At 46.2% G+C, this 19,853-nt stretch overlaps 1 protein-coding gene across 3 annotated transcripts in view; it reads right to left on the bottom strand.

Annotated features, from left to right (window-relative positions):
• Positions 1–19,853, bottom strand: part of FBXW2 (F-box and WD repeat domain containing 2) — a 64,007-nt gene that overhangs the window by 14,340 nt on the left and 29,814 nt on the right. For all 3 annotated transcript variants that reach the window (XM_033961046.1, XM_033961044.1, XM_033961045.1), the window contains exons 4-6: positions 11,745–11,878; positions 3,491–3,577; positions 2,183–2,352 (exon numbers count right to left, since the gene is read on the bottom strand). In XM_033961046.1, the coding sequence (XP_033816937.1) occupies positions 2,183–2,352; positions 3,491–3,577; positions 11,745–11,878 (391 nt within the window). The remainder of the gene's footprint in view (positions 1–2,182; positions 2,353–3,490; positions 3,578–11,744; positions 11,879–19,853) is intronic.

Genomic DNA, 19,853 nt, shown 5'->3' with positions numbered 1-19,853 from the left:
GTTTAAACCTAAGGACAGCCTCTGTTAGCCGATTGGACAGTCAGACTGGACAGAAAATATATATTGGTGAGCAACGAATTATCGGTGGGGATTCTTTGTCAGAAATGACAGCGTTTGGCGCCTGTAAAGACTCCCATCAATGGCGCAAATAATCTTTTGATAATTGTTATGGAAATAAATAAACCCAATAATCTTTTTTAATACATTTTGCATCATGTGCCATCATTCATGTACACTTTACCCACCTATGAACAAACCAGGCTGCTCAGCAGGAGCGACCTTCCTTTGCTCCTGTCCATAAAGAGCCGCTAGTTGATTGACTGCTGTGAGTTCTCGCGGTCCCAAGAGAATTTGCGGCAGTCAATCAGCTAGCGGCTCTGTGCAGGTAGGTCACTCCTGCTGTGGTTCACCACAGGACCACCAGGCATATTAAAGGTATGTGGGGGAGGCAAAAGGGAGGTAAAAATTCTTAGAATTGACTGGGACAGGAGGCTGCCACTGCTGGACCACCAGGTCACACAGCAGGCCCGGTAGAGGCCTGCAACAGGTTTGGGGAGGGGGGGGCAGATCAGTGCTGACCCAAATATAAACCAAGACTCAAAATCTTGGTTTATATTCGCGTATATAAAGTAATTGACTTTTAAAGAAGGGAATGTGTATGTTGGTTCATCTGACATCCATTATTTTTTTAAATTCATCCATTAATTTATTCAATCCACATATTTGTATTAGTAAGTTTATATTTAAATCTTTTTTTCTATTACATTTTGTTTTCATATTTTGCCTTTGTAAACATATCCTATATTTTAAGTTAAAGACTTATTATTTATATACCGCCCATCAATGGAGTTTGTCTAAGCGGTTTTACATTTAGGTACTCAAGCATTTTTTCCCTATCTGTTCCAGTGAGCTCACAATCTACCTAATGTACCTGGGACAATAGACGAATAAATGACTTGCTCAGGGTGGACCCTGTAGCTTATCAGAGAATAATAAGAGGGATTTTGAACTTTAGGTCAGCTAAGATGTGCTTGTTTCCAGAGTTCTAAAATCATTATTTACATGTCTGCCCTACCACAAACATGTACTGGTGATTACTGGTATTTCCCTCACAAGTGGAGTTTTGGATCTTTAGGAATGGCTTTGCAACCCTTTCCAGACTTATATTTCAACAACTTTTTTCATCATAACACGAAGCTTATCTAGTTTGCCCAATATAGGTCTTGATTCACTGCCAAAGACCTCAGCCAATATGTGGCGTTCACCTTTCCTTCTCTGCAACAAGAATCCTCCAACAAAGATAGCAGACAGACACAACTGGCCAGGCAGAGTGGGTCAGCTGGTCTGTCTTCCATCACTTGGGGTGTATATTGAAATACTGTAAGTATGAAAGTTTACATGTTATCAGTTTCCCACTCCACGCCTAAACTATTTACTTGGAGTTTCTGGTTTTGCCTCTACCACCTAATAAAGGGTGGTTTTTCCGTCCATCACTTTTTCAATGAAAAACATTTGCTCTCTCACTCCTGAGTATGCCCCTTAGAGCCTCAGTACAAAACTGCTTGCTCTAAAATTTCATTTCTTTTGCATTATTTATACATTTCAGGCATTTGAAATGTCTTCATCTCGCTCTTCTTGTGTTCACATAATTTAGATCATTATGTTTCCTTTCATAGAGCCCTGAGGATATACGATCATGATTTATTTAAGAATAAGAAGGTAATCCAGCTGTTGTGAGATGACCGCCATACAAGAGCAGAACAAAATGTAAGCTTGCATAGCTACTGACCTAAGTTTTTGGTGCTGGTTTTCTTAAATCACTTTCATTAGATTATGCAGCTTTTAATGTGGAAAACAGGCTCCAAAAGCAATAATTCTAACCATACTTGGAAGACTAGGGGGTCCTTTTACAAAGGCGCGGTAGTGGTTTAACGCATGGAATACCGCACATTAAACTACCTGACGCGGTAGTACCTAACGCCTCCATTGACGAGGAGTTAGGATTTTAGGCTGCCACGGGGGTTAGCGCGTGATGAAATGTCCGACGCACTAACCCCCATAGCGCGCCTTGATAAAAGGAGCCCTAAGCTTTTATAACAAGACCACACCAAGAACAATTTTTGGATGTTGTTTGAAAATAAATAAATGAAACAAAAATTTTTTTTAAAAGAATAAAGATTACCTAATAATATCATAACTTGCAAAGTCCCACTGGTATAATCCTAAAGCTGAGCTGCACACAACATATTTTCCATCAAAATGTAGCCTTGGCTGCAAACAGATGCTTCGATCTTCAGAAACATATAAAGTTTTTAAACTCTTGCAGTTTATTTCTCTTCCAATTGGCCAAATCTATAGGAGAAAAATAAAAATAAAAACCCAAAGTACCCAAAAGCATGTAATTTATGTAATTGTTGCTAATGCTACACATTATGAACCAGATGCACTCTTATTTTTCCCTAGAACCAAAATAGGAAAATTTATTCAGCGCATTGGACCATATGTTTTAAATACCTTTAGTTCCTTAAGAAAAAATAGATAAAAGTGAAAAATTTTTTTCCTTAGATAAAAGTGAAAATTTTTAGTTTAACCTAACTTTTAGCTAAGAGGACGATATGAAATTTAAAAATATTATGGACCAAAAGGCACATCCAAGTTTAGTAGGCAGATAAAATGTGAAACTTTGCTACAATGGTTTACAACATATCACTATACATAGCATAGGTTTGATGAACTAAACAGTTTTTTTTCTATTTTGTGTTTATGGGAAGATGTTAAGCATACACTTGACATATAACATCATGTAGTTATTTATATAGAGTTCTGAAAAATAATCTGTAGATGAAAGATGTTGCCTTCTTTAAAACAATGCACTTAGATAATGCTTAGAAGGGTATGGCAGGGAAAGAAGACATGTAAAAGTTTCCATGAGGATCTTTGCTAGTCAACTAAAGAGCCCTAAACTATCATTCCCCTCGAGGGGTGTTGCATTATTTCTGGATAATGGATAAGGAACTTTATCATGAAAGTAAGTAAACTACAGTTCACATTCAGCCCATGACAGTGAATCTAGCCAAGATACAGTGGGCACTTTTCTTTGTTTTAAATAAGCTGGGGGCGAGGGGGATATAACTACCACCCATTCACCCTACCTTCTGGATCTCCAGGGGAATCCCTCCACCAATTATCTTATTCTCTCATTCTTCAGATCAATAGAAGGAGGGCAGGGGTACCACCCTCCTTTCCTTTAGGACACACCCCATTATGGCTCTCAATCCAAAAAGTCTGTTCACTTCTGTTTTTCTTGGTTAAGAGTCATTGCTGTTGAACAAAGTGGAAGGGGACAGAAACAAAGGTTGTGTTTTAAAGAGTTCTAGCTCTTGACAATTTTTGCACCCTTGAGAGTGTGAGATTTGATATATCCTAATCTGTCTAATTTCAACACGAAAGAATTTAATCTGAGAGATACCGATATTTTCACATGACATACCTTAATTTCATACTTATCAGCACTTAGAAGAATATTATCGCCTGGGCTATGCATAAGAGATTTGACTTCACATTTTTGCAAAACCACCTGAAAAAGAAAACTGGATATTCAACAAAATTAAAAACAAGCAAACATACATTACAGCAGCATTTCTCTGAGATTTCTCTAACTTCTTTATTTTGGAAAGAATTCTAATTGTTCAGAGCATAGGTCAGTGGTCGGCAAACTGCAGCTCGCGAGCCACATGCGGCTCTTTAGCCACTTGAGCGCGGCTCGCCTAGAGAAGGGGTGCCCAACCTGCTTCAATTCCCCGTAAAGAGGATGCTGAAGCACCGGACCGACCAGCCTTCGCCACCCGACATCAATTCTGACATCGGAGAGGAAGTTCTAGGCCAGCCAATCGCTGCCTGGCTGGCCCAGAACCTCCTCTCTGACGTTAGAATTGACGTCGGGTGGCAAAGGTTGGTCGGCCCGGCATTTCAGCGTCGTCTTTACGGGGAAGGGAAGCAGGGAGAGCTCAAAACTCGGCGGCGGCCTGTTCCCCGATGGCAGCAGTGTCAGCCTGTTCCCCGACGGCGGTGGCGGCCTGTTCCCCAATGGCAGTAGCTTAGGGGAGGGCAGGGAGACAGACAGAAAGGGGGCATGGAGAAAGAAAGAAAAAAAATGGGGCATGGAGAAAGAAAGAAAAAAAATGGGGCATGGAGAAAGCACAGTTACTTACCGTAACAGTTGTTATCCAGGGACAGCAGGCAGATATTTTCTACATGTGGGTAATGTCATCCACAGAGCCCCGTAGCGGACAGCCTTGCAAGCAAACTGCCCTCCCACCCAAGTCAGGGCGCACGTCTCCTCAGCGTGGCCTTAGTTCAGATAGCTAGCAAAGAAGCCAACCAGGGAAGGTGGATGGGTTGTGGGAATATCTGCCTGCGGTCCCTGGATAACACCTGTTATGGTAAGTAACTGTGCTTTATCCCAGGACAAGCAGGCAGCATATTCTCTACATGTGGGTGACCTCCAAGCTCCAAGTATAGACTTCTTCATAGGAGTGGAGATTTGACTTTTGTGATCTCCAAGCTAACCAGAATGGGATGGTGGGAGTGTTGGCAAATCAGGAGAATAAATTTTGCAAAACAGACTTGCCAAAATGGCCGTCTTGTCTGGAAAAAGTATCTAGACAATAGTGAGAGGTGAATGTATGAACTGAGGACCAAGTGGCAGCCTTGCAGATTCCCTCAATAGGAGTTGATCTGAGGAAAGCTACAGACGCCACCATCGCTCTAACCTTATGCCCCGTGACTCGACCCTGCAGAGGGAGACCAGCCTGAGCATAGCAGAAAGAGATACAAGCAGCAAACCAGTTGGAGATGGTTCGCTTAGAAACAGGACACCCCAAACTATTTGAATCAAAAGATACGAAAAGTTGAGGAGCAGTCTGATGAGCTTGAATGCGTTGCAAGTAGAAAGCCAATGCACGCTTACAGTCCAGAGTATGAAGCGCCACTGCTCCAGGATGAGAATGAGGCTTTGGAAAAAACACTGGAAGAACAATAGATTGGTTGAGGTGGAAATCCGAAACCACTTTAGGCAAGAATTTAGGATGGGTACAGAGGACCACCTTATCATGATGAAAAACGGTGAAAGGTGGATCTGCAACCAAAGCTTGCAGCTCACTGACCCTGCGAGCAGAGGTGAGAGCAATAAGGAACACTACTTTCCAAGAGAGATACTTCAAATGAGCCCTATCAATTGGTTCAAACGGAGGTTTCATTAACTGAGCAAGGACAACATTGAAATCTCAAACCACCGGAGGAGGTTTGAGTGGAGGATGGACATTGAAAAGACCCTTCATAAACCGGGAAACCACAGGATGAACAGAGAGAGGTTTTCCGTCAATCGGCTGATGAAAAGCAGCAATGACACTGAAGTGGACTCAAATAGATGTTGATTTGAGACCAGCCCGAGACAAGTGCAGCAGATAATCCAGAATGGAAGACAAGGAGGCAGATTGTAGCTCCATGCGAAGCGTAGCACACCAAGAAGAAAATCTAGTCCATTTTTGAGTATAACACTGTCTAGTGGACTGTTTTCTAGAAGCCTCGAGAACTTCTGTACAGACTGTGAAAACTGAAACAAGGCAATCAGGTTGCTTAAGTGCAGAGACTGCAGGTTGGGATGAAGCAGAGATCCTTGACTGAGTAAGCAGAGAAGGAAAAACTGGTAGAAACAGAGGCTCCCTGGCACTGAGTTGAAGTAAAAGGGAGAACCACGGTTGTCTGGGCCACCGAGGAGCTATCAGAATCATGGTGGCATGGGCTGACTTGAGCTTGACGAGAGTCTTCAGAATCAGAGAGAATGGATGGAACGCATATAGAAACAGGTTCGTCCAATCCAGAAGGAAAGTATCTGCCTCGAGTCAGTGAGGAGAATAAATCCTGGAGCAGAAACGAGAGAACTTGTGGTTGAGGGGGGGACGCAAACAGATCTATCTGCAGAGTCCCCCCCCCCAAGCAAACACCTGACGCAGAGTCGAGGAATTGAGTGTCCATTCGTGAGGTTGCAGAAGGCAACTCAATTTGTCCACCGGACAGTTCTGCTGGCCCTGAATGTAGACCACTCTGAGAAAGATGTTGTGATGTATTGCCCAATCCCAAATCTTCAGAGCTTCCTGGCAAAGAGACAGGGATCCTGTACCTCCCTGTTTGACATAATACATGGCCACTTGTTTGTCCGTGCAAACGAGGACCATGTGGTCGCGAAGCAGATGATGAAAGGCTTTTAGAGCGTTGAAAATGGCTCGAAGCTCCAACAGATTGATGTGACAGTGACAATCCTTGCTGGACCAATGGCCTTGAGTACGGAGACCATTGAGGTGAGCCCCCCAAGTGTAAGCAGAAGAATCTGTCATAAGGACCTTCTGCGGAGGGGGCGCGTGAAACAGAAAACCTCTGGAAAGATTGGAAAAGAGCATTCACCAGCGGAGAGACTGTCTCAACAAAGGAGTCACTGCAATATGTTGAGAGACGGGATCTCGATCCTGCCGCCACTGCGATGCCAGGTCCACTAAGGAACTCGGAGGTGAAGTCTGGCAAAAGGAGTCACATGAACCGTGGAGGCCATGTGTCCCAGCAGGACCATCATGTGCCTGGCTGAAACTGTTGAAAGAAGAGACACCCATTGGCAAAGGTGAATGAGAGTATCCTTACGAGGTCGAGACAGGAATGATCGGAGTTGAAGCGTGTCCAGCACCGCTCCGATGCACTGGAGAGTTTGAAAAGGACACAACTGGGACTTGGGGAAGTTGACCTCAAAACCCAGACTTTGGAGGAACGTAAAAGTCTGTTGGGTTGCTGCAATAACCTCCTGCTGAGATGACGCTTTGATAAGCCAGTCGTCAAAAGGCCCTGCAACCACATGTCTGCGGCCACCACAACGAGGCACTTCGTGAAGACCCTTGGGGATGAGGCGAGTCCGAAAGGGAGAACACGGTACTGTAGATGGAGATTCCCCACCCGAAATCTTAGAAATCTGCGAGAGGCCGGATGAATCGGGATGTGAGTGTAAGCCTCTTTGAGATCCAGCGAGCATAACCAATCCCCCTTGTCCATCAGGGGATACAATGTGGGGAGAGAGAGCATGCAAAACATTTCTTTGACAAGAAATTTGTTGAGAGCTCTTAGATCCAGAATAGGATGCAAGTCCCCGGTCTTTTTGGGGACCAGAAAATAACAGGAATAAAACCCTGTGTTCCGTTGGCACAAAGGAGCCTCCTCGACAGTTCAGAGGCAAAGGAGAGCCTGAGCCTCCTGAAGAAGAAGAAGAAGGGGAAGTTGCGACCTTTGGAAGGACACACTTTTGGAGGAAGATCTGGTGGCACTTGCAGAAATTGAAGTGAGTACCCCTCCCAAATGATGGTGAGAACCCAGAGGTCCGATGTAATCAGCTCCCACTGATGATGAAAGTGATGGAGACGACCACCTATGGGCAGGAGAGAAGGCTGCTGGACATAAGGAGGCGGTGTGCTCTGACTGGGATTGTCAAAAAGACGGCGCTGGTTTAGCCGCAGCAGGTGTCTGAGGTTTTTGGGGACACTGCTGCTGATGTCTGGGCAGCGGGCAGGAAAAAGCCGGCGTAGACTTCTGATGATAGCGCCGTGGAGGAAGCTTATACTGCTTAGGAGGAGGAGCCTTCGCCTTAGGCCGCACCAGGGAGGCGAAGGACCGTTCATGTTCCGAGAGACGTTTGGTAGATGCCTCGATGGAGTCATCAAACAGCTCATTCCTCAAGCAAGGAAGATTTGCCAGACGATCTTGCAAGTTGGGATCCATATCCACTATGCGCAGCCAGGCCAAGCGGTGCATAGCCAACCGCAAAGGCTATAACCCTAGAGGACAACTCAAAGGCATCATACGTAGCTTCGAGCATAAAGAGATGAATCTGAGAAAGGGTATCCTGAAGCTGACGGAACTCCGGCAGGCGATGAGCAGCCAAATCAGAATGGAAAGACGGCATGGTCTTAATGCAGTTTTGAAGTAAGATGTAAGTTGAAATTATAATTGAGGACCCTATTGGCCATCATTGAGTTCTGGTAAAGACGATGGCCAAACTTGTCCATGGTACGTCCCTCCCTGCCCAGAGGGACAGCAGCAAAGACCTTGGATGGGTTAGATTTCTTTAAAGAAGATTCCACAACCAAGGACTGATGGGACAGCTGCGCTTTTCAAACCCCTTGCAAGGGACCGTCCGATAGCGAGACTCCATCTTGGAAAGGATAGCAGGAATGGCATAAGGGGTCTCCAGATTCCGAAAGAAAGTCTGTTTCAAGACCGGATTCAGCGGGAGACAGAGATTCCCTGGGTGGATGAGGAAACTCCATCTCAGCCAAATATTGCGGGGTATATCTGGATTCAGACTGGAGAGCCTTACCCATGGCAAAGATGAACTTGGTAAAGGAGGAAACCTTGGAAGAGGAAGGCCCCTCCGGAGGCGAAGAGGATCTGGACCTCGGTGCAGCGGAGAAGGAAGGATAAGCCTCTCTAGAATATTGAGCAGGCATATCCATGTCCAGTAACAGGGACACTGAGGAGGCTCTGCTATGCGACAGTGGAAGAGTCAAAGAGTGCCTCCATTTAAGCAACCTCGAAGGAGAAGACCCGGGGGTCCAAGGTATGGAGACCCGCGGGGCGTGCCTCAGAGAGACCGGGGAGGAAGGAACTTCCCGAATGGCTTCAAGGAGGGGGTCCTCAACCTCGACTTGCCTCGACTAGGAGAATCAGGAGGTGTGGAAGGCCTCCAAGGTCGAGACCCATGCCCAAGCTGCACAGAGGCCTCGACGGACCTCGAGATCCGAGGGACTGGAGACCGTCCTCTCCACGGAGGGGAGTCCTTCGGCTTCTTAGAAGGTAGGTGCCTCGAAGGCGAGGCAAGCTTAGTACGGTGCCTCGATCGAGGCTTAACGGATGGCGACTTATGAGTGGAAGAGTCACTTGAGGACAAACGTCGAGACCTGCGAGGCTTGTCTCGAGGAGCCTCGGTAGGATGCTCAGGCTGGCTCGCAGGGAGCAGGGTTGAGGCAGGGGCAAGCTGTGCTAAGACGGATGAAATTTGCATGGTCAGGATTGGCCTTCAGCATGTCCTCGAACATGGGCACCGAGACCAATGTATCTGGTCGACCTCGAGAAAGAGTATTCCCTATGTTTGGAGTCACGCTTGGAGGGAGGTCTCATAAAGGCTTGCATGACTGCACTCGTCACCTGGACTGCCTGAGACTCCATGGAAGGCTTCTTTGGTAGCGTACCTGGAAGAGGAGACTTACATGAAGACAGGGCCTTAACCGTCTCAGCTGACAGGGCCTTCGAGGCCGAGGGCGACTTGATCGAGGCTGAGGCTTTCGAGGCCAAGGTCGCTACCCAAGGACAGCCGCAGCCAAACGAGGCCAGGTGGCCTGGTCAAAGCTGGGCCGAAGCGATGGAAGAAAATAATAAAAGTCCTTTTTTTTTTTTAGATGCGCTGTAGAGCGACTAACTGACAAAATAATAAAGCAAGCCGAAATGCAAGAAGGCACTTTAATAAGCACGCAGAGCTGAGACAGAGGGCTTCTTGGCTCCGCTGAAAACTAAGAACTGAGGCCACGCTGAGGAAACGCGTGCCCTGACTCGGGCGGGAGGCACTCGCGCATATGCAGTGCAACACTCGCAAACTTTGAAGATCTTCAAGCAAGTTTGCTTGCGAGGCTGTCCGCTACGGGGCTCCATGGATGATGTCACCCACATGTAAAGAATATGCTGCCTGCTTGTCCTGGGATAAAGAAAGAAATGGGGTACAGAGAGAGAGAGAGAAAGACAGACATACAGAAAGAAAGGGGGCATGGAGAGAGAGAAAGAAGGGGGCAGGGTGAAAGAAAGAAAAAGTTGGGGGAGGGAACGAGAGGAATGGGAGAAGAGGAAGCATACAAGAGGCTGAAAGAAGGGAAGAAATATTGGATGCACAGTCAGAAGAATAAAGTGCAACCAGAGACTCATGAAATCACCAGAAAACAAAGGTATGAAAAATGATTTTATTTTCAATTTAGTGATCAAAATGTGTCCATTTTGAGAATTTATATCTGCTGTGTATATTTTGCACTATGGCCCTCTTTTACTAAACCACAATAGCGGTTTTTAGCGCAGGGAGTCTATGAGCATCGAGAGCAGCACAGGGCATTCAGCGCAGCTCCCTGCGCTAAAAACCGTTATCGCGGTTTAGTAAAAAGCGAGGGGGTATATTTGCCTATTTTTGTTTAGTTGTTACTGAGGTGACATTGCATAAAGTTATCTACCTTGACCTCTTTGAAAACCCGCGGAATATAAATGATAATTAACATTTTCTCTGTGTACAGTGTGCTTTGTGTTTTTTAAAATTTTATTGCTGGTAGATCATTTTGACTTGGCCGACTCTGCCAATTTTTTTTTTTTTTTTACTTCCCTCCCATCTCACCCACATACCTTTTTGAATCTCTGGTGGTCTAGTGGTGAACTGGGCAGGAGTGAGCTTTCCACACTCCTGCCCAGCGCTGAGCACCTTCCTGAATGGCTGCCTTAAGTTCTCGTGGTCCAGTGTACCTGGCATGAGCGAGCTTTTGCACTCCTGCCTGGTGCTGAGCCACTCGCTGAATGGCTGCCCCGAGTTCTCATGAGTCCCGCAAGAACACAGGGCAGCCATTCAGCGAGCGGCTTAGTGCCGGGCAGAAGCTCAAAAGCTCGCTCATGCTGGTACACTGGACTGCAAGAAATCAAGGTGACCATTCAGGGAGGGGCTCAGCTCGGGGCAGGAGCGCAGAAAGCTTGCTCCTGTCTGGTACACTGCTGGACCATCAGGGATTCAAAAAGATACGCGGGGGTTCACTCTCACCGCAGCAGTCACGAGTACACCAAACTAAATGTCTGAGGTTTAAGTAGGGCAAACCTCCTTCAAAATGCTGAGCAATGATGTTCTAATCATGTGCACCAGATGTAATACATCTGTGTGTGATTTGAGCCACTTGAGGGAGGATATGTGGAGGTGTCCTAATTTATTCCTCAGTTAGAATGCACATTTTTGTGGATATCTTTTGTTTCATGAATAAATCAAGGAAATTTTTTGTTTACCTGCAATTACATCACTTCCTTTTCCAGAAATAAATAAAAAACGATTTGAAATTGATATGTGAACATTTCTTAAGAAAGAACTGAATATTTCATGGGGTGTCTTAATTTTTTCACATGACTGTAATCTGTCAAATGTAGGATATTTGTTAAAAATAGTTTAGGCATTCCTTTGGGCATAGTTACAATATATGCAAATCTTACATATAAATACTTGCATATACATTCACATTTTATCCTTAAGAGCAGATATAAAATTTGTGCAGGAGAATATATTCATTACTGGCGGATTATTGTAGCAGCCTATTTTAGAGAGCCTGTCTTTATAAAACAAAATTATTCTTTTAGGCAGTCTGTTAGCAAATTACTGGCCCCTTTTACACAGCAGAAGTGATTCTCACACAGCAAATGCGACAAAGCCTATTCAATGCTTATGGGCTGTGTCACATTTGCCATGCCAGGACTTACTACTATGGCTTTGTAAAAGGGGCCCTACATACTTTCCTATATCCATAGTTACATTACCAAAGTTTACTAGCAAAGCACTAGAAATTATATACTATCATAATTAGCATGAAAATATATCCCTACATAGAACAAATTGTAAGAATAAAAAACTTGGTCTACTATCCTACCTTAGTGACCCATTCTGTATGTCCAGTAAGTGTATTCAAACACATCCCTGTTGATAATGCCCATAATTTCACAGTGTTGTCTGCAGAGCCACTGACTAATATATCAAGTTCATCACTGTAATCCACACTAAAAACTAAGAAAATAGATTTAACATTAAAACACACAGCTGACACTAGCAATATGACCACCAGTTCAATGAGACCAACTTTGCCATTATAAAAAGTTGTTTAAAACATCAAAATATTTTGTAAATGCTATAAAGACAACATAAAATTGGAAAGATATAACATTATACAGCACCAAAGTCAATCATTTTGTTTAAATCTGATGGCTTACAGGGGTGTCAAACTCAAATCACATAAGGGGTCGAAATCTAAAACATAGGCTAAGTTGTGGGTCAAATTTTTTTATTAAGATACTTAGGCCAGGATTCACTAAACCTCCAAACCGTGTGCGATCCGTTTCCATGCCGGCCGACCAATTCAGTAAAAGCTTACATGCAAATGGGGATGATTGTTAACACGCCCCCTACCCACGGCCAGAGCAATCCCCGCTCATGCGCACACCCTGACTGTAGTGACAGGAGAAGCAGCCTCCTGTCACTGCTGTCAGGGCTCAGCCCAGCCCAGATCTCTCTTCCCTCCTCCCAGACTCTTGCTCTCTGCCGCCATTCCCTGCAGTGCAAGCCTGTGGTTTTAAAGCGGGCCTGCACTCCGGGGAACGGCGGCAGACAACAGGAGAGTCCGGGCACCACAGCCTGCTCTCTTCTGCCCCGAAGCTGTGTCCCAAATCTGCCAGCCCCAACTCTGCCACTCTTGCCCCGAATCTCTCCTGCCCTTCCCGCACTGGGAGCTCGTGGTTTTAACCCGCTGATTAAAGTGGGTTACAACCATGGGCTCCTTGCCTGACAAAAAAAATTAAAAAAGTTTTTTAAGTCACGATGCCCCCTCCCCAAGGGCTGATGCCCCACAAAAGGCAGGAGGGTTGCCAACTCCCTCCTGCCATGTTACCTCAGTGGTCTGGTCTGGCCGGTCCCAGCTCACCTCCCTCCCTGTTTCAAAATCTAGTCAGGCTGCCGGGCCTGGCCCGCCCGCCCGCCCGCCCACCCATAAACAAACTGCAGGAGGGATGGCAACTCCCTCCTGCCACCCCCCCCGGACAACCTCTACACATTCCAAGCCCACTTTCCACCCCTCTCCCCCCTCCCCATACCTTTAATGGAGCAGGAGGGATGCTCAACCCCTCCTACTCCAATGACTCCAGCAACGACTCTGAGGCCTTAGGCCCTGCCCCGTTGCATCATGTGATGCACGGGGAGGAGCCTAAGGCCCTGATTGTCTCAGGCTCCCACCTTGGAAGGGGCCTGAGGCACCTGAGCCAATCAGGGACTTCCTTAGGGCTGAGCCTTAGAAAGTCCCTGATTGGCTATTTGCATGAGGTTTTACTAATTTGTATGGGACGATTGGGATTGGATCTCTACAGGCGTTAGTGAATAGTGCAGGAGGGAAATCTGGTCGTAAAGGGCTCACAAACCAATCGGTACAAGATCTTAGTCTTAGTAGTAGTATAGATCTTTCTCACCCTAAGACACCATACCACATACCACCCTCATGCATTAACTATTTCCCTCTTAGGGGCTGACACTCTTCTCCTTCCTCAGGCTGAAAATCTGGACACGCAGAGCCGGGACTGGGGAGGGGAAAGAACGGAATGGGGCCAAGAAAGCAGCTTGTCTGTTCACCTCTAATACTCCTCCTTCTCCAAAGTGGCAAAGCGATGACTACAGCTACCCTTCCCTTGCTATCCCCCCATCTGCCCAGAATCAGCTTTACCCTTCCCTACTCCCCCACCCCTCCCTGTAGCAGAGCATCAGCTTAGCCCTACCTTTTTTTTACCCCCCTCCCTGTGGTATCTCCCTCCCCATGGTATCAGCACCTCCTAACAGAAACATACCAGCATAAAACAAACCATCCTAGAAACCCAGCAACATAAACATATAAAACATTAAACAAAAATTAAAACCATCCTGGGTACTGTAAAGCCCACCGCCACCCTGAAACCCACCAACATTAAATATAAAACATCTTTTTATTTTTTTTTTATTAAAACCATCCTGGACTGACCTAGATGGTTTTAATTAAGAAATAAAACAAAAAACTGTTTTATATTTAATATTGGTGGGTTTCAGGGTGGCGGTGGGCTCTAGCCCACCCTCACCTAGCAACCCATTAACATTAAATATAAAACATTATTTTAGATTCTTTTCAGTCAGACTCAGAGCCCATCCCCACCAAAGCCCATCTGCATTTTCTTACCTGATATGGCCTATGGCCTACCCTGGAGGAAAATGATAAGGGCAGACTCCTGCTGCAGCTAAACTGTGCTGTCACAAACCAAGGGAGAAATTAAGGCTCCAGCTCCAGTCCAGCCTGATGCCCGACTCTCACTGCAGTACCTCGTACCTCCGTTTTGCTTCAAGGCCGCCTAATCTCTTCCACCACTGCTTCTGTGCAGAATATTACAGGAGGCAGGAGAGGTACTCATGCTCCCCTTCCCACCACCCTCGTGCATACTGTACTGCTGGGCCAGATCAGTAGGGAGGTGGAACTGGAGGAGGAAATCAAGAGGGAACGCCTACGGTCATAATCAGCGCTCCCCTCCCCAACTCGCTGCCTCAATCTTCTCTTGTGGCATGCTTCCTCCTCTCTTCAGCAGTTATTTTAATTATTCCGGCCAGTAATTCACACCACCGGTGTGGTTGTCAGCTTGCGCGTGCCGGCAGCACACCAGAAATGAATTTAACTGTGCCGGCCCCAGTGATGTATCCCTGCACCAGTAATTCACACCGGAATGCGTTGCAGGGATCGGCACAGTTAAATTCATTTCTGTTGTATTACCGATACCGATACGCGGTCTTCACCTGCGAGGCGCCGGGATCCGGCCCTCAGCTACAGACAAGGGATGGCTCAGAAGACCCGTTTAGTAATTTCAAGTTTACGCCAAGCAGTGTCTACTGTGAGCTGTCTAAACTCAAGGTTAACAAAGCAATGGGGCCAGACAACCTACACCCCAGGGTGCTCAGGGAGTTAAGTGACGTCCTGGCGGAACCACTATCCGCGCTCTTCAATCTCTCCCTTAATACAGGTAGAGTCCTGTTGGACTGGAAAACAGCTAACGTCATTCCACTCCACAAAAAGGGTTGCAGGATGGAGGCTGCCAAAAAATGCAAAGTCATGTACCTTGGCAACCAGAATCCATGCAAGACTTACACCCTTAATGGCGAGATCCTAGCAAGGACTGTAGCAGAACGGGACTTAGGGGTAATCATCAGTGAAGACATGAAGACTGCCAATCAAGTGGAGCAAGCTTCATCTAAGGCTAGACAAATCATAGGGTGTATACGTAGGAGTTTCATCAGCTGTAAGCCTGAAGTCATTATGCCATTATATAGATCCATGGTGAGACCCCATCTGGAATACTGTGTACAATTCTGGAGGCCTCATTACCGCAAGGATGTGCTGAGACTTGAGTCGGTCCAGTGAATGGCCACCCGGATGGTCTTGGGACTCAAGGATCTCCCGTACGAGGAACGGCTATACTCACTCGAAGAACACAGAGAGAGGGGAGACATGATCGAGATGTTCAAATATCTCACGGGCCGTATCGAGGTGGAAGAAGATATCTTCTTTCTCAAAGGTCCAACGGCAACAAGAGGGCATCCGTGGAAAATCAGGGGCGGGAAACTGCACGGTGACACCAAAAAATACTTTTTCACCGAAAGAGTGGTTGATCGCTGGAATAGTCTTCCACTTCAGGTGATCGAGGCAAGCAGCGTGCCTTATTTTAAGACGAAATGGGATCGTCACGTGGGATCTCTTCACAGAGAAAAGTAGGGGAGGGTCATTAGGGTAGGCAGACTAGATGGGCCGTGGCCCTTATCTGCCGTCTATTTCTATGTTTCTAAGCAGATGATCAAGCAGATGATCACCGTGGCATACAGGTGCTATTGTTGCCGTCAGGTTAGGGCACAAAACAGAAGAGCAAGGGGACACCTTGAAGCCCTGTTTACTCCTCCATAATGACTACCCTGGTCCGCGGAACACATAAAATGGCCAGGTGGGCTGGATTCGGCCCGTGGGCCTTGTGTTTGATACATGTGGCTTAGCATGTGTTATTTTTTTATTTGAATCATAAAAGGCTAAACTATATACCTTTTATGGAGATATTTCCAAAGATTTAACATACCCATTTTACGCCTGAAGAATTTATTGAGCAGGTCTAAAGCACAGTTACTTACCGTAACAGGTGTTATCCAGAGACAGCAGACAGATATTCTCACTGATGGGTGACGGCACCAACGGAGTCCCGCTACAGACACTTTAGAGTGAATTGCACTCTAAAAACTTAGAAAGTTCTGGCTAGCCCGCACCACGCATGCGCGAGTGCCTTCCCGCCCGATGTAGGTTAGCGGTCCCTCAATTAAGATAAGCCTGCTAAGAAGCCAACCTGGGGAGGTGGGTGGGTTGTGAGAATATCTGCCTGCTGTCCCTGGATAACATCTGTTACGGGTAAGTAACTGTGCTTTATCCCAGGACAAGCAGGCAGTATATTCTCACTGATGGGTGACCTCCAAGCTAACAGAGGTGGGATGGTGGGAGTGTTGGCCAAAGAAAATATAATTTGAAATACAAAATGGACGAACTGCCCATCCCATCTGGAGAAAATATCCAGATAGTACTGAGAAGTGAAGGTATGAACTGAGGACCAACTGGCAACTTTACAGAGTTCCTCAAAGATGTAGTTAAAAGGAAAAACAGCAAAAGCTGCCAGAACTCGAACTCAGAGGACTGGGACACAATATCCCCGTGCCAGTCCATTCTGAGTATAGCAGAACGAAAGGCAGGCAATCAGCCAGGTGAAAATCGTTCTCATGAATATAGGATACCCAAACTGGGTTGAATGAAAAGAAAAGTTAGGGCTTTGACCAGTGAATTAAGGAGGACAATAAACCGCTTACATTCCAGAGTATATAAAGCAAGAGCTCCCGTAGGAGAATGAGGTGGAGGAAAAAACAAAGACAGAAGAACTGACTGAGTGAGATGAAAATTGTAGAAGAAACTTCGGACATGTACACAGAACCACCTTGTCATGATGAAAAACTGTGAAGGATGAATCTGCTAGTAATGCATGTAACTCACCAACCCTCCTGGCAGAGGTGAGAGTAATAAGAAATCCACTTTCCAGGCAAGAAACTTAAGTTGAGCTGATGCCATTGGTACAAAAGGTAGCATAAACAAACAGGAAGGAACTACAGGAAGTGCTCAGACGACATGAGGAGACTGTAGAGATGGTTTCACAGGGAAAAAATTCCATCATAAACCAGGAAACTCAGTAGTAAAGGCTACAGCCCAAATGAAAGGAGAAGGTATGAGGTGTGGCTATACACATTAAAAAAAACCCTGTCATGAATCTAGAAACCAGAGGATAAGCAGAAGAGGTTGACCTTTGCCTTACAAAGGGAAAAAATGCAATAGCATGGAAAAGAAGTCTGAGAGAAATAAGGCAAGATCAATTCCACCGGCTAGAAAGGTGGAACATGCAGATAAAAAAGACACCAGGAAAAAAACAAAACCACTTTTGATAATAACATGGTTGAGTGGCTAGTGTCCTGGAGACATCCAGGAATTAACAAACGGGCTGAGAAAGATGTAAATGAAATGGACACAGCCCGAGGAAAAACCAATGAAGATTGGAATAAATGAAAGATTCCTAAGTTGGAGAGAACCGAGTAGGAAAAGAAGAATAAGGAAGGACTCCCAAAAACTGCATTGAAGAAGAAGGGAGAGCCCATGTAGTCTGGGCCACCAAGAAGTAAAGAAAAACATGGTAGCTACTTCTCTCTTGAGCTTGAACAAAATGTTCAATAGGAGAAGAAGTGGAGGGAATGCATATAGAAACGTGCCCGTACAATCCAGGAGAAAACATCTGTTGCTAGACAAAGAAGGGAGTAAAGTCTGGAGCAAAAACCTGGAGCAACTGGTGAGAAGTTGCCAACAAGTCCACTGGACTAGAGAGTTGTAAAATGGAAAGTCCATGAGGGAGATTAAAGAATCCTGCTGAGATTGTCTGCCAGGAAATTCAGGTCCCCATGCATAGTAGCAAGAGCAGATAGCAAGTTGTTTCTCAAGTCCATAAGAGTAGGGCCTCCTGACTCAACAGGAGAGAGCCCTATCCTCCTTGCTCAATTATATGCATAACACTGGATTGACAGTGCAAGGAAGGAGGACTTGAGGACAGAGTAGATGCCGTAATACCAGAGTAGTACGAATAACCATGGTGATCGAACCCTAGGTGAGCAAATCCGGAGATACCAGCAGATCCGCATAGCACGGATGGCGCAGCCAAACCAAAGGATTCACAAATACTGCGGCTCGAAAGCGAGTGCGAGAAGGCCAATCCAAGTTATCATCCACCAGGGGAAAACACTGAAAAAAAAAAAAAAGAGAAACCAGAGGCGAGAAAGAAGCCACGCTGCTACCCCCTCTGACTCCCAGGCCCGGGCCTGCCAAAGAATCCAGGAAGCCTAAAATTTCGAGATGAGGCTCTGAGGTCTAGTTCCCGGAGATCTCAATGCCATTCAAAGAGCTGGAACGCCTGAGACAAAATTCACAATATCCAGGATGTAGAAGAATTCACTATTACCAACCCCTACACGTTCCATAGCGTACACAGCGCTGTACACCGTCACATATAATAAAGGAGCCAGGCTCAGATATCACGGAGAGAAAGTCAATCCAAACCTGTTCCCGACCCTTAAAATGATTGGCCAACAGAAGAGGGTCCACCCATTGAAGTTGAACCAAGACGTGACCTGCCAACTGAGTACAGCACCTACTGCCCAGGCTGTAGAGAAATACCACCAGCATAATACTGACTGAAAGGTCCTTCAACGTCATACCGGAAGAATGGTCTGTAGCTCCAGAAACGGCAGCCTGACTATGCGCCCGAGTAGAAGAAGGAGCGAGTACTCAGTTGCCTCTGGAGCCCAGACTCGTGGATCTGAGTATGGAAGGCACCGAGCCCCACAACCCGCCAGCCCGGGATGAAAGGTGACCAGGAGCCAGTCCAGCAAGACCGAAACACGCCTGCGAAAGGAGGAATCACACCGAGCCACTAACTCACACAGAGCAATGCTTGAGGAGCCTACCAAACAATGGGAGCCCTGAGACACTGGGAACCACCAGAATAAAAGCGACTGCTGAAGCGTTAAAATGGGAAAGGAAGCTGAAGTCCCTGGTGAAGTCTGCAACATAGATCCATGACCTGTACAGAATCCCATACTTCTGGTCATAGTGACCGAAGAATGCAAACCTGAGACCGGAACCCATCACCCTAGTCACAGGGAAGAAACACTTTACTCTCCCATATGGATAAAAACAGCTTCCTGACATATCTAGAAATCAGACAGGAGAAAAGAGCGCCGTGCAAATGCGAAGATGCCCGCTCAAAGAACTGAAGAAAAGAAGCCACCCTTAATGGGGCAGTCAAACGGCCAGAATGGACAACGACCCAATCAAGCAGCCAGTCAGGAAGAAAGTAGGTGAATCGCCTGGTAGTGCCAAAACGTTACCACTGCCCCCATGTACTAAAATGTATGTGAAGCCATAGGCAGGCGAAAGGCGAGTGGCAAAATCAAAAGCACTGCACCAAGAGAGGCAAGCAAACCAAATGACAATTCGGATTCCATAGTAAAAATGGAAATAGTCTCCCAGATATTCTGCAGAAACGTGCAACCGAGAAACCAATTCAGTAGTCCCAGTCAGCCCAATGCTCCTGCATTGGGCACCATGCAGTAAGTGGAACAACGACCCTCAGTTCCCGAAGAACTACAAGAACTGCCCTGAGGACCAGTAACACCGGAAAAAAAAAAAAGGGATACACAAAACAGAGAAACTCCAAGGACGAACCGGAAACTGGAGGATGCTAAGTTGGAAGTATCCTGAAAAAAGGTCACAGCCCTCGACCTGACAATCTGGTGTCTTCCCCCTCAAGAGAACGCCAGAAGAGCCATGGGAAGGAGTCAAGATCCCCTCAGAATGAAGTGCAGA

This window comes from Geotrypetes seraphini, chromosome 10 (genome assembly GCF_902459505.1).
Source record: "Geotrypetes seraphini chromosome 10, aGeoSer1.1, whole genome shotgun sequence".
Classification (NCBI taxonomy): domain Eukaryota; kingdom Metazoa; phylum Chordata; class Amphibia; order Gymnophiona; family Dermophiidae; genus Geotrypetes; species Geotrypetes seraphini.
This window is presented reverse-complemented; position numbering and strand designations above follow the sequence as displayed.